The 24,912-nt window shown below is 44.0% G+C and overlaps 1 protein-coding gene across 1 annotated transcript; it reads right to left on the minus strand.

Moving 5' to 3' along the window:
* Positions 1-8,704: 8,704 nt before the first annotated feature.
* On the minus strand, positions 8,705-9,756 carry LOC142139721 (olfactory receptor 52H1-like). The gene has a single exon (XM_075197591.1). It carries the CDS (start codon positions 9,754-9,756, stop codon positions 8,797-8,799), a length of 960 nt encoding a protein of 319 aa, XP_075053692.1. The 3' UTR covers positions 8,705-8,796.
* Between the last annotated feature and the right edge of the window lie 15,156 nt (positions 9,757-24,912).

Here is a 24,912-nt window from a genome sequence, read left to right on the forward strand (position 1 = left end):
ATGACATTCAATAGTCCATAGACCAATAGTCCATTCAAATCAGAACCAAACAACTAAAACAACATAAGATTCATGGTAATTCTAGTGTTCAAGCAATATGTATGTTCTCCCCGTGTTTGCGTGGGTTTCCTCTGGGTGCTCCGGTTTCCTCCCACACTCCAAAAACATACTGGTAGGTGTCACGAGCCGCGGCGGTACTCACAGCCGCCGCGGCTCGCTTCCTGTCGGTCCCAACGTCCCGGCCGTCACCATGACGACCGGGACGTCACTTCCCTCCAACTCCCGACCGTTGCCTTGGCAGCCAGGCGCGCATGCGCCCTAGGGACAATCAGGCAGATTCAGCCTGTGGCTGAATTAGCAGGCATTAGCCTGCAAGTGTGGATTTCAGGGTTAAGCCCTGATTGGTCTTGCTAGGTGCTGGCAATTAGCCTGCAAGTGTGGCTATGTCTAGGGGCAGGTTCTGATTGGTTGTGGGTTGTATTTAAGGCAATGAGGTCTGCTGCCTCATTGCCGGTTATAGTCTCTGTATCCAGTCTGCTGTACCTGCTCTCTGCCTTGTTCCTGTCTATTGGACTTGCTGCTGTTTACCCGTGTATGACCCTTGGCTTGGATTTGGACTTTGCTTGTGTATCCCGTGACCCTGACCTCTGGCTTGAATACCGACCTCCCTGTCTGCTCGTGACCCTTTGACCTCAGCTTGTATACTGGTACTGTTGTCTGCTGCCGGCCCCTGACCTCTGCTTGGATTCCACTCCGCTTGCTTGGGTTCTCCCCAGCCGGTACACACTTCACGACTCTCTGTCAGTCGGCAGCCCAGTCTGTCCCCACCACTAGGGGCTCCAGTGAACACCTGACTGGCAGAGTAGATTCCGGGTTGTGTTGTGCCGGATGGAGGGGTTCCTAACAGTAGGTTAATTGGCTGCTAACAAATTGACCCTAGTCTGTGTGTCCATGTGTATGTGTGTTAGGGAATTTAGACTGGAAGCCCCAATGGGGCAGGGACTGATGTGAGTGAGTTCTCTGTACAGCGCTGCGGAATTAGTGGCGCTATATAAATAAATTATGATGATGATATGTCAAATTACCACCTATTTGTAAATGATCCAAGTGTAAATTCCAAGGTGTTGGAATAGCTTTTTCCAATTGTAATCCATTAAAAAAAACTAAAAAATAAAATAAAACAAATGTAAAAAAAAATCTCGCTGGGTACCCGGCCAAATTATTCACAGCAAATATAAAGTATTTACTCTTATTCATCATCCTCTCCCCACAGAGTGTGTGGATGCAGAGGGGCTGAGTGAGTGGATGCAACTATTCGCAAGGGCCTGAGGTAAGAACGAGTACTAAGGCACCCAAGACGCTGACACACATCACAGGACTTACAGTAAGCTCGGATGTCAACCGACATTCCCGGGCAGAAAAAGTTCTGTTTCAGGCACTTCAGTGTTCGGTCTCTTCCCTGGTGTCCCGCCATAGGGATTTCGTGGGCAACTGACATCAGTTGCATGCGAAAGCCCAGTGGTACCACCAGTTGAACTTGTTCCTGGACTAGTCTACCCCCATGTACCAGGATTCGGATTATGGGCATGAGCCTGGGTTGCTGGGGCTGTGGGAGAGTCCATTCGCAGGTGACCGGTTTTCCCACAGTTGTAGAACTTGCTCTCCTGCCTGGGCTCCAATGGTCTCTGATAACACTCAGGGACAGTGCGGGGCGGTGACTCGCGTGTGGTACCAGAAGGGTTAGGTACTTGCTTTTGGGGGTGAGTAGAAGAGGGGTGTCCCCATGTTTGTACAGTCCTTTGGGGTTGGCTGCTAACCTGGCGCTTCTGCCAGTGTGGCCTCACTGCCACATACTGATCCGCCAACTGGGCCGTTTTCTTTTTGGCTACGGTCCAATACCCGCTCCTTCACCTCCGTTGCGCACCGACGGTGAAATTGCTCTCTGCAAATTAAGTTCACTAATTCTTCCCAGGACTTGGCATCAGATCCATTAATCCAACAGGTGCTGTGTGTGTTCTGGGATGTTGCTGCAGGTACCTCTAGTTTTGGAATTAATGTCTCCTCCTGATCACTGTCGCAGTCAGCTTCCTCATCTGCTTACCCGTGCTGCGCATCCCAAGTTCTCAGCTCCTTTTTCATTTCGCTCCTTGTCGCTGTGTAAGGAGTTTCTAACTTCTTTGCTTGGCACAGTATCTCAAGGACCGCCTTGGACATTTTACTGTACTTAGACATCCTGTGTGTTCTCCTGGCTGCGTTTATTCTTCTCCTGAATAACTCGGCTCTCCTGACAGGTGAAAAGCCGCCTGGGGTTATCCCACCGGTTGCCACCAGAAATCTGTGACAGGATGGACCGCCTATGCCACCCTGTCTGTTGTTGCTGGGAACCGGCTGGGCTTACTTTACCACCGTTCTCTTTCAGGATCCCAAAAGCGCCCTCTAACCGCAGTAAGAGGGGCTTACAAATGCTGCCACCACTGGACGCCTCACCGGCATCCAGTACCGGGTTTCTTCTGGTAACTGACGCTGCTAGTGTACCCCGTTACTGGTGTACTGGCTGGTACCCCTGACCTTTTCTTATGGATCAGGGTTGCTGTGCATTGATTCCCCCTGGCCTATCACACTGACCAGAGCTGTTGGGTAGCGGGCAGAGCGGTGGTACCGGAAAGCTGCGTCCAAACCTCAAAGCAGCCGGAACGGATTAGAGTTGGGTCTAATCTGTAGGTCACAGGGATAGAGAAGTTTCCAAGCAGGTCTTTGAAGCAATTGATGTTTATTTGCTCACACTGGTTGAAGGTAGCAGTAAGCAGGTCAGATGAAACAAGAAGAACATTTTTCAATACAAAACAGTGCTTTTTACATCATTTTTGGACACAGCCTCACAGGGTAAGCCAGCCCCCTGAGGTCTGAGCTATTTTTAGAATCAGGATGCAATGTGTTTACCCAAACATGGATTTACATGCAATGCAAAGCTAACAATATTTACACTTATATGTGATATCCTAAAACTTGCTGTGATTTCCTGCATCTTGTTTTAGACGCAGGAAATCTAACAGCAAGTCTAATTATGCCTGTCCCTTCAGGTGCTGGACCCTCACACCTCAAAAGGTCTAATTAGCATGAGATTAACATGAGTCATCTCTTAAGGCAGTTGCAGAATACACATTCCCAAAGGAAAGATACAAAACCCCAAACAAGTCATTTCCTTACCAAAATACACAAAAGACTTCCTCAACAAAGGGTTCTTGCATCAGGTATATACCTCCGAAATAATGCATTACCTCTATGAAAGTTAAAACAAAAAACGAATTTCCTCCACTGGTCTTAGAAATAAAGATATTTCCTTTACCAACATACACACAATATCAAAAATAAGTACACTTGCAGTTATATAAATAAGCGCCCTGCACTATTTCCTTTAAATAAATTTATACCATAAATTATTTATAAGTAATCCAGTCACAGAGGTGTTTGGGGTTAGACGCTTGAGCAGAGATGAGAGATTGGAAGTATACTTGCTTTACAGTGTCCAGTACATTTCAGTAAGATTGGTAGATAGCAGTATATGTGAGGAAATCATTAGAGCTACGATATTTATGCCTGTGACCTTCTGCTTTACGAGAACTTTTTCTCTGCTTTTTCTCGGCTTTCCTGTGTTGAACCCAGAGCCCTTCGTAAGCGGTTAGGAGGAACCAGCCATAGTCATCAACAAAGAGGTGCTGCAGCAGCTGCACCAAACACTCGCACATAGGTGGTTCCTGGTGACTACAACTATTGCGCAGTTGGCTCTGTCAGTCACTTAATGGGGATTGGAGTAGTGTGTGGTGGGCTTTTTGTACGAGAACATTCTGATTTTTTTGAGAGAAGTATTTTTTCTGGTCCCCTCTGGTATGGTGGAAAGCAGCCCTGACTGCCTGGTATTGGGGCTGATTCCAGATTTATTCTTTTTGGAGGGGTGTGATGCCCATATTTAAAAATTAACATTTTTATTTACAAAAACAAAATGCTACATTAATTGTCATTAGTGTATAAAGTAAATGACCTCACATCCAGAATGTAGTTAATCAACTGTTTAGTGCAATATATCAGATCATTTATGTACCTGCCCCTTTAAACCAAACCTAACCCCATGAGGACTACCCCCCAAACAATATACATAACATAATGATGTGCAAACAAAAAGGACCCCACTCTCCCTCTCAGTCTTACCCGAGTACATCTCCAACGCCAAATCCGTACTGCGCATTTTGGTTGGTTGCTTTCCTCGACACGGTTACCAGTGGGTACAGATAATCAGCTTGTCAAATATCACTTCTACACGATCACCATAAAGGCAATAGCATTTTAGTGAATTTATTAGATTGGTTACTGTACAAATGCAATATTACATAAAAAATGGGAAAAACAACATAACATGCAGCGTCTACTCAGCAAGCAATGCTAGGATGATGCTTCCATTGCGATCTGCTGGCTGTCTCCATCGTCCAGAATGGCAGTAATCTAGCTTGATGTCTCCCTGCTTTGGGTAGGCTCACACCAATGGTGACAAGGGTCTGCCCCTTACAGACAACACAGGATATGTACTCTAGAGTGGCAAAAGCTCTTCAGTGATACGTGTGATGTATTTTCAACATTTGCAAACAATATTGTAATAACATGACTACCTTTAATAACCTGTAGGTAAGTGCCACCGGAGGTGGATTACAGGATACTTGCAGTTATTTATGCAAGTATCTCCACTCTCGTCACATACTGTTTCCTATGGATCTGTAATGTCTGGAGTTACTTATCAAACATATTTCTGGCTACTCCCAGAATCGGTGGTAGTCAGTTTTCCAATGATTAAAATAACAACAAGAATGACACCAACATAAAAATTATGATGACCATCAATGAGACCGCGAATTAATATGTACTTACCATTATTTAGATGTACTGTATCTCCAGCACCAGTTATACCCGTCACCTGTAAATTGCGAAGAGAAAATCTGGCGACTACTAAGCTTGTTGTGAAGGAGCTCCAATATCGATGCTGATGACCCAGTTGTGGTGGGCGGAGCTTGAGCCACGCATAATAGCCACTAGCATTCCACTGCTGTTTACATGCACCGAACTTATGCGCAGATTAAGATATGAACTGGCTGAAAGTCAGAGCATTTCAACCAAAGAAATTTTCTCTTATATGTGGCTCCACAGTAAGTTAGGTTGAAACAAAGGAAAAACATGTGCTCACAAGACAGGAAGTTACAGCTAAGAAACACAGAGCAGTGAGTCATAATTGCAGGCATTGTCCAGTTGTGTCGGTGTGGTAAAGGTCGCAACCTTCACCTGAAGCAATGCATTCTGAGTAAAGGATTATAAGCCATGGAAGTAGGCAAAACAGCCCTCTTTTGACCACACCACATACACACCTGGAAGTTGGGACATCTCCTCCACCTGGAGCCTACAAGACACACACTCCACAGTAAGCTTATACCTTGTCTGTCTGTATCTCTGCCTACAACTTATATGTCCATCTATTTCTATTAACTTTCCTTGCTTGCATGTTTTTCTAATAACTTTCCTCTGAATTTTTATCTGTTTAATTACCTTATATGTATGCTGCCTGCAACTTATAATATACTTGCACATATATGTAAAGTTTATATCTGTTTCTATTAACTTTCTGATTCTTTAATTAACCTTTTCACACATGCTTTACAAAGTCTAGCTTCTTCCCCCATCTCAGGATGCTTACTATCTACACTACAATTGACTCTAGCTTCTTTCCCCCCCATCTCTTTCTCTCTCTCTATGCTTGGCCTGTATTATCCTTTAGGCCTGACCACATATTACACACACATGCACTATGCAACCTTCCTATATCACTCTTTCATTTATCTCATATCTTTCTCTCTCTCTCAATTCATCTTTCTCTATCTACCACTTAAACACATTTCTCTTTACACATTTAAACACACACGAACATGTGCTTGCTTAAACACATTCTCTTCATAAATGCTCTCTTTCTCTTGTTACATCTAAACACACACTACACAAAAGAGCAATACTGACCACACACTCATATACATTTCTGTCTTACAGCATATATACACTAGTGTGTATGTGTGTATGTATATATATATGTGTGTGTGTATATATATATATATATATATATACACACACACACACACACCCCTGAACTTACATATACATGTAACCCCCTGTCACTGTGTGTATTGTGGGGTGCAAAGGGTACACAGTGCACCTCCTTCTCAAGCCCTGGCTAGCTGATGGGCATGGGTGTAAATGATCAGGGGGTCCCTGCACATGCAGGTGTTTCTTTATAGTTCGTGGGACACAGGTGATGTCACTTTGTGGTGCAGTGCAATAAAAGTCACAATAATTTGGGCGCCAGACCATCTCTATGATAAACTGAACTCTTTATTTACACTCCTCTTCCTCCAGCACGATAATCATAATGGTTGCAGCAATAAAGAAATATATTTACAGCTCCTTACTCTCTCCAGCACAGGTCTTAATGAGCAATACGAATATGGTTGCAAATATATCTCATTACTCCTCCTGCACAGTTCTTAATGTTATCCAGATGTTATATAACATAAATCACATGTCTTGCAGATCACCCTCCTCTGCAGGGGCACTCACATGGATGCTAATAGGCAGGCAGCTTCTTCTCAATGCCGCTCTGACACACTCTGTGTACCTCTCAACTGCAGCTCATCCCTCCTCTGCGGGGATGATGTCTCCTGTGGACTCTGACACGTCACTCTGTGTACTCCCAGCCTCAGGCTCTGACAATACAGCTACCATGCCTCTTGTAGCAGCCCTCACTCCAGGGTCTCTTCCATGAGAAGTGTCCCCCTCTCTCTTGGGTTCTCTATAGTGACATGGAGTTCTCCCCCTCATTCAGGGCACACATTCCTTGCCCTGGCACAGTCCCCATGCTCAGACTTCCAGGCAATGCTGGGGATCCTGGAGCTTCCACCCCACCTTCCCAGGTCCCCAGCTACATCTCTCCTCTCCTGTGTCTTCTCCTCTCTCTCTTTACTCACAGCCCCTCCTTCCTTCTCACTCAGTCTCACAGGCTGGGCTGGGTTATCACCATGGTAACCAGTTTATGTAACTTTTCATAAACTTCTAGCTTACCCTCTAGGTGACCCCTTCTGTATTCACTGAGGTGCAAGGTTTACTAAAACACCACTAGGGGGGCGTTACATACATATGAGGATTGCTGAAGTATTGGTTAATAATAATAATAATAATAATAATAATATTATTATTATTATTATTATTATTAACAGAATAAGATATTATATACTTCTGAAGTTTTAACATTATGTCTGTTGAATCTATAATGTATTATCTGTATTGTATGTATGCATTTATGTGCTGTATGTTTGATTATCTTTGTAAAGTAAAAGACTTGTATCTTTATGTCTGTTTTGTATGTTTAGATAACTGGAATGAATATGATGATTGGATGTTTATATAGATAATGCGGTATAGTGAGGTAAATGATAGATTGGTATTTATTTAGGGATTAACACATAATGGTGGGCTATGTGACGTGGAGGTCAATAGATGTGTAATACTTAGGCGGTATATATAATAGCCTTGTCAAACACAGGGATCGCGTAAATCGCTCTTACGGATTTCGTTCAGCCTATGGGGACATTCTTACAGTCTGACACAGTCTGATTAGAAGCCTCGGACCTTTACAAAACAAATTTAAATAAATAGTTGAAGCAGGGCCTGGGGTCCTACACACTGCTGCTTATTGAACAGATTTCTGCACAGACAGCACACAGCTAAATCTACAGGTAGAGGACAAAAAATGGAGAAACAGATCACTGCCGCCAACAAGCTCACTGCAACCACCTCCTGAAATATTCTGTCCGGTAAACATTCCAATGATTTGATTGGCTACAGGTTGTTCTATTCTGCCCACCTCAAAACCGGGAACATCTCAGAGAAGCAAGAGATAGCGGATTGGATACAGGAAAACACCATCCATGAAGCAAAAGAACAAAAAAGCTTTTAAGCGGCTTTTGTTAAACTTTTCACTGCATCTGATGCACTTTACCATTAGTAGTATTATGTTGAGTTGAATGCACCTGGAACATGTGGGTAAACACATCTACATGCGCATGTGTTCTATTTCCACACCTGTACACTCAGTGATTGACTTGCAGTCTCTTAGGTAACAGAAATGCTATGTAAACATAGGACATGACCAGAGGAGTCAGTGCTAGGTTGAAGGGCTGTTTGCAGGCCGGGTAACTTGCTAGACAACCAATGAGCAAGCATAGGCCTGGACGGGTACGAGAGATTCTGCATCTACTTTTTATATAAACCTTTAATAACAATTTGGGCTTCTGTGGGATGGTGACATCTAGGACATTGAGCTTTAGGATCAGCCACTGACAGCTACCTGGCATTACAGGGCAGTCCTGATTTCAATTTGAAAATCTTTAAATCAGAATATATTTATGTATCTGGAATATCAGGATTAGTGAAATGATACATCGGTAACAGATAAAGAACTCAGTTGTGGGACTCAAAAGCAAGGATCAGTACTCCCTACTCTTCCCTACTTCTTATCTGGATAACTACTATCTAAAGCTAAGTAGATACACCGTCAAATAAAAGGGCCCAAGAATGAACACCATTTTTTCCACAGTCGCCAAAGAATTCCACATAAATAAAGAATACATTTGTTTTTCTTCTCCTTATTTCCCATCTTCGCTCATTTTATCTTTATATAGGAGAAAGTAGGATTTTCACAATGCTATTTATTTAATTACTGGTTGTTAACTTTCTCTTGCCAAATGCCTTCTTCAGGCTGTTCCTGATTTCCTTCATTCTCAGTCCATAGATGAAGGGGTCAACACTCGTTGGAATCACAAAATTCATTAGGCTTATCAGGTTCTGAACATCTCGTGAAATGAGAGAACCCATTCTGTACACGATGGAGGAGCACATACCAGATGAGAACATTAGCATGGCCACCAACAAGTGTGTGCTACAGGTTTGCCAGGCTTTTTCAGAAGCTTTTCCAACCAATATCTTCATCACTGTACAAAGAATGGTCAGATAGGAGACCAAGACAAAGGTCCCATCAGTCAGTGTAAAGAGAACCCTTATACATAGACCTACAGCTTGGACGTTGGAGATATCTCCACAAGCGAGGTTCAAGAGACTCATATTTTCACAGGCAAAGTTCAGAATGATGTTGGATCTACAAAACTGAACCTTTGAGGCAAAAATAACTATCAGAGAAGCACAGAGGAAACTCCTAACCCAACCAATGAAGATGAGCAACGTCAATGTTCGTTTAGTTACAATGTTATGGTAGTGTAGTGGCATTCTTATAGCCACATACCTGTCAAATGCCATTAATACGAGTAAGAGAGATTCATAATTACCTGTTAAGTAAATAAAGAACATTTGTACAAAGCAGCCAGTCAGCGTTATCTGGTTCAGTTCAAATATTAGCCCAAGAAGATATTTTGGCAGGATGGTGGTGGTGTAGGAGATGTTACTGACAAAAAGCAGAGAAATCAATATATACATCGGTGAGTGAAGAGTCCTCTCCATCCAGATTGAATAAATCATTGCACCGTTACTGACCACAATGATCATATAGATGAAAAGAAATGGTATAACGAGGGCATGTCTGGACTGTGAGATCCCAGGAAAGCCACAGAGGAGGAAGTCTGTGTGTGAGAAGCTGGTATTCAGGGCCAGGTCTCCCATTGTGGGTGGTAAAATCTGTAGGACTGAGAGCAAGAACACAGACTAAGAATAATCTCTTCTACTATAAGTACTTACTTATTATACACTTTATTATATACTACACCAGCAGTGACAGTTACAGAGGCCACAGACAATAAGGACAGCACAGTGGCCTAGTGGTTAGCACTTCTGCCTTACAGTGCTGGGGTCATGAGTTCGATTCCCAACCATGGCCTTATCTGTGTGGAGTTTGTATGGTCTCCCTGTGTTTGCGTGGGTTTCCTCTGGGTGCACCGGTTTCCTCCCACGCTTCAAAAACATACTGGTAGGTTAATTGACCCTAGTCTCTCTTCTGTCTGGGTATGTTAGGGAATTTAGACTGTAGACTCTCTCTCTGTCTGTGTGTGTGTGTGTTAGAGAATTTAGAGTGTAAGCTCCAATGAGGCAGGGACTGATGTGAATGAGTTCTCTGTACAGCGCTGCGGAATTATTGGCGCTATATAAATAACTGGCATGTAATTGAGATGAAGTGGACTATGAAACAAGACTTAGGGCTAGATTTACTAAGCTGCGGGTTTGAAATAGTTGGGATGTTGCCTATAGCAACCAATCAGATTCTAGCTTTCATTTATTTAGTACCTTCTACAAAATGATAGCTAGAATCTGATTGGTTGCAATAGGCAACATCCCCACTTTTTCAAACCTGCAGCTTAGTAAATCTAGCCCTTAGAGTTAGGAGAAAATTCAGCTATAGGGTGTAAATTTACATTGGGCAAACCGTGCTGCAATGCAAGGGGGGCATTTTATACTGACTGTTTCTGCAGGTAACACACAATTACTGGGCAGCTTTATTTTCAGACTGTGATGTAAAGTTGAGCTAGAACATGTCCCCTCCCAGCTTTAAATCTATTCACACAATTTAAACTGTAGAGCAACTTGGATTCGCAGAGGTGCTGACTGAATGAGGCCCTTTGTGTCTGCCTGGAGCAACAGTTTGCTCTCCACTCCGAGTTATTAACTTGTACCTGTGTATGGGGATGGGTTGTATAATTCTTCATTGGGCCACCTCATAGTATTTCATTGTAGGTTCTTGAAAATCCTTCGGCTGTCAAATAAGGGTTTATGTGGAAAAATGTTGCTGGGTCTTATTTTCCTCATCGTGTGGGTCTCACAAGTGAGAAATGACGACAATGGCGAGACCGTGCATACGGCAGAGGTGCCCGAACTCAGTCCTCAAGAGCTACCAACAGGTCATGTGTTCAGGATTTCTTTAATCATGCGCAGGTGAGTTAATCTGTGTGGCTGGGACAGTAATTATCCAACCTACTTCTGCAAACAGAAATCCTGAAGACATGACCTGTTGGTAGCTCTTGAGGACTGGGTTTGAGCACCACTGGCATCTGGTATACATATGTTTTCTCAGATTAGGGTAAATTTTTATGGGCAGGTAGATATTTGTACAAGAAGAGTTGAGATGGGTAATTAGACAGATAGGGCCTGATTCATTAAGGAAAGTAAAGCAAAAATATGAGTAACTTTGAACCTTGGCAAAACCATGTTACGATGCAAGGGGTGCAAATTATTTTGCACATAAGGAAAATACTGGCTATTTTTTTTTTTATGTAGGATGCAAATACTTGATAGCTTTATTTTTCCACTGAAACTTAAAGTTGATCTAGGACATGTCCTTCCCCAATTATAAATCTGTCCTTACATTTTACATTTACCTCCCCTCCAAAACAACATGGTTTTGCCAAGGTTCAAATTACTCATTTTTATTGCTTCACTTTCCTTCATGAATTTATCTTGGTAGTTGCAAAACATATATAGGTGATATTATCAGTAAAACTCAGCACAGGTTTATTGGAGTCATCTCGGATCAACTCAGATCGTAAGTCAGTAAAATCCTAAAGCTGGAAACCTGGATCACCGAAAGTCCAGATGTGGCCGGTGCGTCATGGAGGGTTAACCTATACATTAGTACAATTTCCTGTTTGTGTTGGGAATAAAAATACATTTATGATGAGAGACCACTGGACCTGCCAATCTGAACACCCTCATGCCCTCTAGAAGCTGAAACATTCCAGTGTCAGACAGCTGCCATGTCATATCATCATAGTTTACTATTAAGGGGCCACAGATTCCCTAGCACAGTGTTGGCTAACCTGTGACACTCCAGGTGTTGTGAAACTACAAGTCCCAGCATCTTCTTCCAGCAATATAAGCTGCTATATATTGGCAAAGCATGCTGGGACTTGTAGTATCACAACACCTGGAGTGTCACAGTTTAGCCAACACTGCTAGCACTAGACAATTCTATCAGACTGCACAGGTTATATACATATATTGTATCATGATCAGATCCTACACTGGTCTGACCTGGCCTTACTGTTGGATATTTTACCTTTCAAAGAAACAAAGTGATTCCTCCAATGTTATTGGATTTGAACCAGGGTCTCTGGCACACCTCTCAGTGTCATTGTTGTGCAGAGCCTTTACCCACTGAGTCATTCCTTCTCCATGTACTTGTAGTGTCACCAGAGTATCCGTTACCTCCTACACCATCTTATTTGTCACCAGAGAACCCAGTGAGTATTTCTTAAGTGGGATATGTATATGCCCTTCATGTAGCTCATACCTGACCGCTCTGCCATCTTCTGTAGTTTGTGTCCAGCGTTGATGGTCCCCGCAGATCTCTCCCTTTATTCAGTTGTGAGAGTCCCAGATGATATCACTAATTAGTGCTGATCATGTGTTAGTCATTAACATGACATGGATATCTTCCCATGTGCATTTCACCAGTAGCATCAATTAGTGTTTGCTCTGTGTACAAACAGGAATTAAACGTTATTGTATAATTATATAGAGGTAAATAGTATTTAGATCAGTGCTGTGATAATAGCGGACAGCTGGCTGGGGTCAGACTACTAATCATACATCAAAGTATTAGTGCACATACATTCTGATGTTATTAATGGTACAGAGATAATAAGAGTAAGACATCGGGGGCGATTCAATTAAGAGCGATAGTTTCATAGTTGCCTCGTGTGTTCTTTTGCCCCATAGATTGTAGGCAGTTACGATACTGACCATGTGATACATGTGATACAATATTCTTAAAACTCATTTTTGTTCACATCCCTATTGTCACACAATCAGTACCCATCATCAACTTTTATTTATAGAGTGCAGCATATTCCGTAGCGCTTACAGTTAAGATCAATCATAGTAATAAAAAAATACTGGGTAATACAGACAGACAGAGAGGTAAGAGGGCCCTGCTCGCAAGCATACCGTCTATAGGACAATGGGAGTCAGATACATGAGGTCAAGTTCCACACATTACATACTGGTCCAGCTAGAATGCAGAGTTAAAGAGTGTCTAGTGGGCCATATGATCCAGTCACACCGAAAAATTGGTCAGGGGCTCAGAGGGTTGTAGTATTGGGTGAACTGTGTAAAGGGTGGTAATAGGGTAACCTAGGGAAGTTAAGAGGGTGGTTGAGGAATATTATAAGCTTGTCTGAAGAGGTGGGTTTTCAGTGAACGCTTTAAGGTGTGAAGACAAGAGGATAGTCTTATTGTGCAAGGGATGGAATTCCACAAAGTGGGTGCAGCCCGAAAAAAGTCCTGTAACCGAGAATGGGAGGATGTAATGAGAGTGGAAGAGAGACGCAAATATTGTGCCGAATGGAGGTGTCGAGTTAGAGAAATTTTGAGACAAGTGAGGAGATGTATGTAGGTGCAGTTTTGTTGATGACCTTGTATGTTAGTAGAAGTGTTTTATATTGGATTCGGTAAAAAAACAAGCAACCGATGTAGAGACTGACAGAGTGGCTCAGCAGAGGAAGAAAATTTTGCAAGGAAAATCAATCTAGCCGCTGCATTCAAAATAGATTGTAGGGGTTAGTGTATGTTCAGGGAAGACCAGTAAGGAGGGAATTGCAACAGACAAGGCGGAAGATGATGAGTGCATGACTTAAAGATTTTGCAGTGTTTTGTGTAAGATATTTGTGTATTTGTCAGGCGCTCTCCCCGCAGTTCTGTTGCGGCCAGGGATGAATGCCCGACTCCATGCGGCTGTAAGCTTCCTGTTGTTTAGCAACAGAACGCAGTTCTTCAGGCCGTCTGCATGCATACGCATCCTGTTGCTTAGCAGCTGTGACGTTCCTGCCTTTCTGTGGGCGTTCACTTCGCATCTGCCTATCCTGTGCATGCTTTCCCATGCACCAATCAGGAGCGCCCTGCCTCTATTTATACCTGACTCTGACACCTCTTGGGTGCCAGAGTATTAGGCTCATTCTTGATCTCCAGCGTTGTTCCTGTGTCTTGTTCCTAGTATCCTGGTGACCCGGCTTGTTTCTGACTTCCCTCTGGATCCAGATTTGGCTTTGACCCTGCTCTCCTGGTACACTCGGCTTCCCTGACTACTCTTTGGCTTCTGACTCGGTATTGCATCGTCCTCCTGGTTTTGACCTCAGCCTCCCTGACTATCCGCTGTTCACCTGTCTCGCTGGTGACTGTCTTGGAAAATCGCGAGCTGCGCACCCTTTGCAGCCAAGCCCATACCTCCTTGCGGAAGTCCCTGGTGAATACCAAGGGTGCGTTAGACTCCGCTCCTCCCTACTCAGTCACGTCAACACCAGTAGATGGCCTCCACCACACTTCCAATGTTACAGTATACTCTGGCATGGATGGACAAGGTGATCCCTCCTCCCGAGATTTGCTATTGTGCCTTGCACAGTGTGTGGAACAACAGGAGAATAGCCAGACTCAACTATTTGAGTGCATTCATGGAGTTGTCTCACGCCTGGACTCTATGCGGGTATTCCTCCCTTCTCAGGCAGCCACGGCATCATTTTCTGTTTCTGCTGCTCCGGTTTTTGCTTCCGGGAATTCTAGTTCCAGGGGTCTTCCTATTCCCACACCTGACAAATATGACAGAGATCCTAAGAAGTGCTGTGGTTTTTGAATCAGTGCTCAATTCATTTTGAACTTGCTCCTGAGAACTTTTCTTCTGAGAAAGCCAAAGTTGCCTTCATCATTGATCTCCTCACCGGTCTGGCTTTAGCCTGGGCATCCCCTCTATGGGAACGTGATGATATCTTACTCTCCAATTCCACTTCTTTCATCAAGGCCTTTCGCACTGTTTTTGATGAGCCTGGTAGGGTGTCATCTGCTGCTTCCAGTTTGTTGGCCCTACGTCAGGGGACCCTCTCCGCTGGTCAGTGTGCAGTCCAGTTCCGGATCCTCGCTTCTGAGCTGAGATGGAATGAAGAAGCCTTGGTTGCCATCTTCTGGCAAGGGTTGTCTGAAAGCATTAAGGACGACCTCGCTTCAAGGGATATGCCGACCATGTTAGGAGATTTGATCTCCCTGTGTGTGAAGGTGGACATCCGTCACTGGGAGCGTTCTAAGGAGAGGGAGAAATTTCGCCACTCCTCTCTTTCTGACTCCTGCGGTTTTACCCTCCAACAGGCCGCCGGAGGAACCTCTGCAGCTGGGTCTTTCCCGCCTCACACCCGGAGAGAGAGCCGGATCAATAATCATCTCTGTCTATACTGCAGTGAGGCTGGTCATGTTCTCTCTGCTTGCCCCAGACTTGGAGAACACTCTTCTCTAGACAATACCAGAGAGGCCGCTTTAGGATCCGAAATCTGCACTCCCTGTTCCCTTGTGAACCCCGAATTTTTGATGCCTATTACCCTCCTCTCCTCCCAGGGTTCTCACCATCTGTCTGCCTTCGTGGATTCCGGATCTGCCGGCAACTTCATCTCTTCCTTCCTGGCTAATGAACTCCATCTTCCTTTGTTTCCATTGCCGCAGCCTTTGGCCCTGATGGCTGTTGATGGCAATCGGGTCTCTAATGGCTCTATCTCATCAGTCACGGGGCCCATATGGTTGCAGGTAGGAGTCTGCCATTCAGAGTGGATCAAGTTCCTAGTGTTACCTCAATCAGTCAACTCTGTTATCTTGGGGTTACCTTGGTTAAAAAATCCATTTTCCCCAGTTTGATTGGCACCATGCTCAAGTTGTTTCTTGGGGGTATTTTTGTAATCAGCAATGTCTCATCCGCGTCATTCGGGCGAGACCTAACATTCCGCGTCTTTCCCTTGCTACCACCACCAGTCTACCCAAGCATTATTCTGCCTTCCTAGATGTGTTTAGCAAATCCGCCTCTGAGGTTTTACCTCCTCATCAGCCTTCTGATTGTCCCATTGACCTCATTCCTGGCAAGAAGATTCCTAGGGCCAGAATGTATCCGCTATCTCTTCCTGAGACTTAGGCCATGGCAGATTACATCACTGAGAACCTTCAGCGAGGATTTATCAGTAAGTCCTCCTCTCCTGCGGTGGCGGAATTCTTTTTCATCATAAAGAAGGACGGTACGCTTAGACCTTGCATTGACTATCGTCAATTTAATGCGATAACTATCAAGAATCACTATCCTCTCCCCCTGATCTCTGAACTATTAGACAGAATTTGTGGTGCTCAAATTTTTTCCAAGCTGGATCTCAGAGGAGCATATAATTTGGTTTGCATTCGACGGGGATGAATGGAAGACGTCATTCAATATACTTGTTGGTCATTACGAGTACCTCAGCCCCAGCTGTATTCCAGGAGTTTATTAATGAGATTTTTCGTGACCTGCTTTATCGATTTGTTGTCATTTACTTGGATGACATTCTCATCTTTTCCCAGGATATCTCTACCCATCGAAGCCATGTTTGTGAAGTCCTTTCTCATCTCTGCAAGAATCATCTCTTTTGCAAACTGAAGAAATGCCTCAGGTAGCGAGCATGCGGGGAGGGATTTATGGTCATTTTGTCAACAAAAATAGAAATGTCAGGTAGGTTACTGCTGTTGGTGGGTGGGAACATTATTAAATCTGTTTTTGAAAGATTGAGTTTGAATTGGCGAAAGGACATCCAAGATGTAATGGCAGAAAGACAGTCAGTAACGCGGGACAAAACAGATGGCGAGAGATCTGGAGAGGATAGATAAATTTGTTTATCATGTGCATAGAGATGATACTGAAATCCCAAGGAGGTTATTAGTTTTCCAAAAGAAGTGGTGTAGATCGAGAACAGCAGAGGTCCTAGTACTGAGCCTTGTGGTACACCACCCAATAAGGGGAGCGGAGGTGGATCCAGAGAAATTTTAACACTGGAAGAGCAATAAGATAGGTAGAATGAGAACCAGGATAGGACTGTGTCTTGAAGACTTAGGGATTGTAGCGTTTCTACAAGAATAGAGTGTTCAACAGTGTCAAATGCATCAAAGAAATTCAGGAGAATTAGTAGAGAGTAATGGCCTTTTTTTTTTTTCAGTGATCAAATCATTGACAACCGTAGTCAACACAATCTCTGTGGGGTGTTGCAAACGAAAGACTGACTGAAGAGGATCCAATAGGTTGTTTTCAGAAAGAAAGTGTTTGAAAACTTATAGGGGCAGATGGGACAGTAATTTGAGAGGGAGTTTGAGTCAGATTTTTGTTTTTTCAGAATAGGAGAAATCACTGCGAAGGAAAGTTACCAGTAGAGAGATTACAGATTTTAGTTAAATGTGGAATGAGCACAGAAGATGAATTTATCAATTTGTGAGGGTATAGGATCAAAAGGACAGGAGGCAGAGTAGGAAGATAAGAAGAGAGTAGATAATTCATCTTCATTTGTGGATTCAAATGAAGAGAGGGTTTCAGAAGGTGCTGTGAAGAAATTGAGCTGATTGCTAGTCGAGGGAGATTATACCATTTCTAGTCTGATCTTATCAATCTTGTCCTTGAAGTAGGAATCAAGATCCTGTCCACTGATAGTAGTTGGAGGGTTTGGATTCTGAGGGTTGAGAACAGATTTAAATGTGTTTAAAGAGGCGTTTTGGGTTAGAAGCCTGAGCATAGATGAGAGATTGGAAGTATTAGAGGTACAAGATTTACGCCAGTGACGTTCTGCTTTACGAGAAAGTTTTTGAAGATTTTATTTTAGTGTGCCACGGCTGATATCGAAGTCGACGTGGAGTATGAAGAGTCGCTGGAGCCACTTGATCACGGTCTGTTGCTATGGTTTGCTGAAAATGAGGTACTAGTCTGCCATATCAGGGGAGGAAAATGTAGAAATTCGGGAGAGAGGTGGAAAACTGTTGACGATTATTAGAGCTATGATTTCTGCAGGTATGAGGAGGCTTGGTAGAGTTTGACAGCAGAGAGGTTAAAGTAGTGGGGGTGAGTGTGTAGATGATAAGGTGTTGATCCGAGAGGGGGTAAGGCGTGTTAAGGAAATCAGAAACTGTGCATAATCTAGAGAAAAAAAAATAATGGCAGGGACCATGCCGGTGAGTAGAGGATTCAATCCACGCAGATAGGCCAAGGGAGGAGGTTAGAGAGAGTAGTTTTGAAGAAGCATTGGAACGTGGTTTAGCAATGGGGATGTTAAAATCACCCATGACGATGGTGGGGATGTTAGAAGATAAGAAGTGAGGGAGCAATGCAGAGAAATATTCAAGAAATTGTTAGTGTGATCAATGGGGTGATAGATCACAGCCACACGCATAGAGAATGGATTAAAAATCAGAATAGCATGTACTTCAAAAGATGTGAACATAAGTGATGGAACATTTGGCAAATCTTTGAATGTGCAATGTGAGGAGAGAGGTAATCCAACCGCACCTCCTTGTCTGCCTCCAGGTCTGGGGGTGTGGGTGAGATGGAGACCACCATGTGAAGGGGCTGCAGGTGAGGCAGTGTCTGATTGCATGAGCCATGTTTCTGTTATTGCCAGAAGGTTGGGGTTGTTTGAGGAGGAAGAGATCGTGTACGGAGGTAAGTTTGTTACAAGAAGAGCGCGCATTCCATAGGGACATTTAAAGGACGTTGGAAGAGAGAGGGGAGACAGGTGATGTGTTTGAGGTTATCTGGGTTACGGTAGTGCTCTGATATGTGTATGGTAGAAGTGCGACAATGGACAACTCGCTCCTAATTGAATCGCTGACTTCAAAGGATAAAAACAGAAGTCTTCAAGATGAAATCTCTCAGCCCAGACTATGCAGCATCGGGATCAAGAAGGGAGCTGAGCCCTCCTCACCCTGACAGTGCCTGATTGCACCACCACCCCCCATGTCACTGCAAGCAATGTTATCAGGTGTGAAACTCTGCAGTCTGTTACACGTGCTGCTGTGGGAATCAGCCTGGATCACCCTGTGCCAACCTGTGTGTAGAATCTATATATAAAGGGCAGTATAGCCTCATGTACAAAGTACCATCTTTGTACTTCTGCAGTGTATTATTATTATTATTATTATTATTATTATTATCGTTTATTTGTAAGGCGCCACAAGGTTTCCGCAGCGCCGTACATGGTACAAACAGTAGACTATACAGGGTAAGACAGTACAGAACAATAAACACAAAGTACCAGTACTTCAGAAACTCCAGGCAGGCAGATACAGTAGAGACGGAGTGGAAGAACAGGTATGGAGACAGGAGGGAAGATGGGCCCTGCTCATACGAGCTTACATCCTAAGGGAGGGTAAACACAATCAGGTACATAAGGGAGCCAGTGAAGGGGGCAGGGGAGAACCAGAAGAGGTGAGAGGTTAAGTGGATGGTTGGTAGGCCTTAAGGAACAGGTGAGTTTCAAGAGCCCGCTTGAAGGAGCAGAGATTGGGTGAGAGACGAATGGAGCGAGGGAGGTCGTTCCAGTGAAGGGGGGCAGCACGGGAGAAGTCTTGGATTCTAGAGTGGGAAGAGGTGATCAGAGTGGAGGAGAGGCGGCGATCATTGGCTGAGCGCAGGGAGCGGGCGGGAGTGTGAATGGAGAGGAGGTTAGAGATGTAAGGGGCAGTAGACTGAGAGAGAGCCTTGTAAGTGGTGGTGAGGAGTTTGAAAAGGATTCTGTAGGGGAAGGGGAGCCAGTGTAAGGAAAGACAGAGAGGGGAGGCAGAGGAGGAGCGGCGTGAGAGGAAGATGAGTCTCGTAGCCGCATTGAGTATAGAGCGGAGGGGGGCAAGGCGGGAGCAGGGGAGGCCAGTAAGGAGGAGGTTGCAGTAGTCGAGACGGGAGATGATGAGAGCATGGATGATAGTTTTGGTGGCATCTTGAGAGAGGAAGGGACGGATGCGGGCAATGTTACGGAGTTGGAAGCGACAGGCTTGGGCAAGGGATTGAATGTGGGGGGCAAAAGAGAGAGAGGAGTCGAGAGTGACACCTAGGCAGCGGAGTTGGGTGACAGAGGAGATAGTGGAGTTGTTAACAATGATAGAGAGTGTGGCAGTGAATCATCCCTACCCCAGTGGGGTGTGTAACAGTCCTTGTAAGTACTTTAAGAGCAATTAAACACCATTCTGTTTGCAACAACCTGTCTGATGCATATCACCTGCTGTAATCCTGTGACCTACAGATAAGTGCTCTAATCCGTTCCCCAACTGTCCTGTGTTGAACCCAGAGCCCTGAGTCAACACTCTGCCCGTTACCCAGCAGTCCTGATCTAGTAAGTAAGCAGTTAGGAGGAACCAGCCATAGTCATCAACAAAGAGGTGCCGCAGCAGCTGCACCAAACGCTCAGACGTTCCTGGTGCCTACTACTAGTGCGCAGTTGGCTCTCACAGTCGGTGAGTGTCTGGTGACCGGTGGGTACAGCCGGCAGTAACCCACCAGTACAGGTCACACAGTGACGCTGAGTCCTGGAATCTCCTGGCTTATAACTTAATGGTGATTGGAGTAGTGTGTGGGGGTCATTGTTTATGAGGATGTTCAGATTTTTTGAGATAAAGTAATTTTCATGGTCGCCCTGGTGTAGCGGAAAGCAGCCCTGACCGCCTGGTGTTGGACTGATTCGAGATTTATTCTTTTTTGGAGGGGTGTGATGCCAATATTTAAAAATTAACATTATTATTTAGGAAAACAAAATGTTACAGTAATTGTCATTAGTATATAAAGTAAATGACCTCACACCCAAAATGTAGTTAATCAACTGTTTAGTGCAATACATCAGATCATGTATGTACCTGACCCCTTTTAACCAAAACTAACCCCATGAGGACCATCCCCCCCAATCAATATATATATTATAGTGATGTGCTAACAAGAGGCCCCCACTCTACCTTTTCAGTATTATTCGAGTTCATCTCCAACGCCAAATCCATACTGCACATTTAGCACAGTGTTTTCCAGTCAAGCTTAGTAGAGGCCATAGATAACTGTCTGATTCAAAGCGGAACGCAACTTGCAGACAACTTGTGGTTTATAAAACCTGGAACCTGAGTGTAGTTCCGACCATGTTCTAATCCAAGTGGATCTCAAGATACGTTTTGATTTGAATCTGGGTATAAGTGCGCTCTGCCTAAATGTTACTTGTCGTATGTAGACAGAACAGACTGCAGTATACGCACCAGTATACATTCAGGTCCATAAATATTGGGACATCGACATAATTCTCATATTTTGGGCTCTATACACCACCACAATGGATTTGAAATGAAACAAACAAGATGTGTTTTAACTGCAGACTTTCAGCTTTAATTTGAGGGAATTTATATCCAAATCAGGTGAACAGTGTAGGAATTACAACGGTTTCTATATGTGCCTCCCACTTTTTATGTTTGTTTCATTTCAAATCCATTGTGGTGGTGTATAGAGCCCAAAATATGAGAATTGTGTCGATGTCCCAATATTTATGGACCTGACTGTATGTGCAATATAAGGTCACAGCAGAGCGCATAGAAAACAATTTATATTGTAAAATAAATGAACAACTCTAAACATTAAAAAAACATATAGTTGGTTAAAGATGCTTTTAATGCGCACTGTACATACAATGCGTGTTTATGGTCTATCTTACTTACATACACATGTTCTGTGCTATCAAGTGACATTTCCAAACATAGACTATGCCGTGTCAGTCATCACCAGTGTTGGACTGGCCTGGCGGGGTCCCGGGAAAATACCCTGAAGGCCCCACTGTCCGATGACCCCACCCCTTTCTCTGGGGGGGCAGGGCCAGAATGCGATCACCAGGGGCCCCACGGAGAGAGGTCAGTGTAGGACCAGCCTGTGCTGCTGGTAAAGCAGAGGAGCTCCTCACTGTCTCCCATCACCCCCTCTGGTATGCTCTGATTGGCTGACACAGTCACTCAGCCAATCAGAGCAGACACGCCCCTACCCACACTGCCATGGAGGAAGCAAAGCAGGAAAGGTAACTTATGTGTATGTATGTATGTATGTGTGTGTGTGTGTGTGTGTGTGAGAGAGAATGTGTGTCAGTGTGTGTGATAAATATATTAGTGTGTGTTTGTGTGTGGCTGTGTGTATGAGAGAGGTGGGGTGAGTCAGTGTGTATGATAATGTATTAGTGTATGTGCTTCCGTGTGTATGAGAAATTAATTTGTGTGTGTGTGGGCAATGGAGCTTGTGGCAATGTAATCGGGGTGAGGACAGGGGGGCTTGTTATAAATGAAATTGGGGGTGAGGGCAGGGGGGCTTGTGGTAATATAATGTGGGTGTGAGATAGATGGTTATTGCTAATGCAATTTTATTTGTGGGCTGATGGGGGGGTCAATTTAATTTAATAATGGGGCCTATTAATTGAAGATGAGGTGGCCGGATCTTTAATGCTGGGGTGGTTTGGAGCTATTAATTGAATATGGGGCTAAGTTTTGGCAGGAGGGCTATTTATTAAATGTGTATTATTTAATGCCAGGGATGGTTGTGGGAAATGGTTATATTTATTAAACTTAAATGCTATTTATTGCTAGTCCCGTTTGGATGTAGGGAAATAGGTTTATTTATTAAATGCAGATAGTATTATTTTAATGTCGGGGCTGGTTGGAGGGAAATAGATCTATTTATCAAAAGTGAATACCATTATTTTAATGTGGGGGCTGGAGGGAGGCCTAATTATTAAACGAGTGTACTATTGATTTAACGCCGGGGCTGGAATGGAGTTTTCTAAATGTCATGTACCCATTTTTTTTTCCAGATAGGACTCTCAACATTGCAGGATCCAGACAAGCAACAACTAAGCTAAAGACACCAGCATCCACAGGTCAGGAAAGCGACAAGAAAAGGACACACATACTCAGGTATATATAGTAGGCGCACACACATACTGGGCCCCACCTAACATTTATTTGGCCAGTCTACATTATGTTACTTTAAACTTTTTTTCCAGGGCCACTTTAAGTTACAATCTGTCCCTGCCCTTTTCTATGTAGGTGGGGCCCACCCAAGTCCAAAATTTGCGAAGCGCAAGTCACCTGCACCTTCAAGAATTGCACACGTCATGATGTTGTGATGCTGGCAGCGTACAGGAGCTGCGAGGACCCTGCCCAGCCGACCACAGAGAGGAGATGAGGCACAGGTAAGTCACATTTATTTTATTTTATTGTAAAAAAAATGTTTTGCTTCATTTTTTTCAAACTTGACAATGTTCCCTGGGGGGGAGGGGGGTAGCCTGTTCTTGGCATAATATGAATTGGGGGCAATACTCTGTGGCATAATCTTGTTTGGGAGCAGTACTCTGTGGCATACTATGATTTGGAGACATTATTGTGTGGCATAATATGATTTGTGGCATACATTGATCTGGGGCATTACTGTGTGGCATAATATGATTTGGGGACACTACTGTATGGCATAATATGAACGTGTATTTGTTGGTTCCATTATTATTAATAATATATATATAATATAAAATATCTCTATCTAAATCCAACCCCTGATCTGCAACAAAGGTAATTCCCATGAAGCCAAGGTTGGGGGTGGCACAGTATATTCTTCTCACTAATGGTAGTAATAGTAGGCGGATACACAGGTGAACTGTAACTACTCTCAGACAAGGTGCCCTCTGCTTCTATATGTGTTTTGTGTGTGTTTTACATTTTTGTCTTTCTTTGAAATATTCTTTTTTCATATTTGTCTGTTCCATTATAACAATTACACACCTTCCACTACGTATGTAGTGCTTTTAGGGCACTGTCCCTGAAACTCAGGACTTCTGCCTTCCGGCAGATATGTCACACTGAGCAGGCAGCGTACACTTCTGTTGATGGTGTAACAATGCAAGTGTTTTGCTGTAGGGGAGTGGCCTAGTGCTTTTCACACTCACACGCACCCTTTAAACGTGAGAGCTATTGATTTAACATTGTGACTGGTTGGGGAAGGGGTCTAGAGTGTACATATCCCTTTTTCAAAACAGGACCCCAACATTCCAGGGTCCAGACAGCAACTTAGCTTAAGATATCGGCAGCAGCAGGTAGTGAATGCTGCAAGAACAGGTAGGAGAGAGCAGGACAGTCTGCCAACTGTTCTGATTCTAGTGGGGCAAGACTTTGTCTCGATATAAGGGGTGGGGCCTAGACTATGCAGTCTTTATATACACTGCATTCTTTATATACTACACTATGCCAATAATGCCCTTCATGGACTGACCACTCCCCCTCTAGTGTCTGGTCTCGCCTCTATGGGGCCTGGCCACACCCCCTCTGGTGGGCCCCTACCATTGCAGTCCCCATGTGGGCCCATCATGGCCCAGTCCGACACTGGTCATCACTATCAGTTGGAACTTACACCTGTCCTGTAGCTGCTGCAAATGATACGGCTGAAACAAGCGCACTCACGAGAAACCCAGGACTGGAATCAGCCGCATCTGCACAGCCTCGGAATGTACTTACTGTACTGAGCCTAAATCCATCCTCCCCTTCACACCCTGTCCTTCAAGCTGTAGGCAGTAGTGTCATTGGCTTTCCTACAGTAATTACATGCATTGTGTTCATCAGCGCAAGGTCTGTTACTGAGCATGTGCAGAGCTATTTCACACAAGGAACACTACGTAAACAGAACTTGCCAACTTACCATGGTATGCATAGTATCTTGCTGAACTTGTTATAGTATGCTGGTGTAATAGGTGTTACACTGTGTTATAGGTAAGGTGTATGTAATCCTCAACTACTAGAAACGCTTCTCAAGATGTTCCACTTTAGCAGCCCCCTTTCCGAGGAATTAGATACAGTCCGCAGTACTCAGTTGCACCCAGAACTCGCAGTAGTAGGAGTTGTTCATGTACAATTGACCGGTAGAGTGGACAGAACATGGTAAGAGGTAGTGTGCAATCTTCATAGATTCGTAAAGTAAACTGAGAATCAAACTGGCACTTGCCCAGTGGAGTAGAAAGCACACGGTAGCAG

The sequence above is a fragment of the Mixophyes fleayi genome, chromosome 2, assembly GCF_038048845.1.
Source record: "Mixophyes fleayi isolate aMixFle1 chromosome 2, aMixFle1.hap1, whole genome shotgun sequence".
Taxonomy (NCBI): Eukaryota; Metazoa; Chordata; class Amphibia; order Anura; family Limnodynastidae; genus Mixophyes; species Mixophyes fleayi.

Coding starts and splice junctions, on each gene's coding strand:
- LOC142139721 (XM_075197591.1), bottom strand. CDS start 9,756: ATGGGAGACCTGGCCCTGAATACCAGCTTCTCACACACAGACTTCCTC.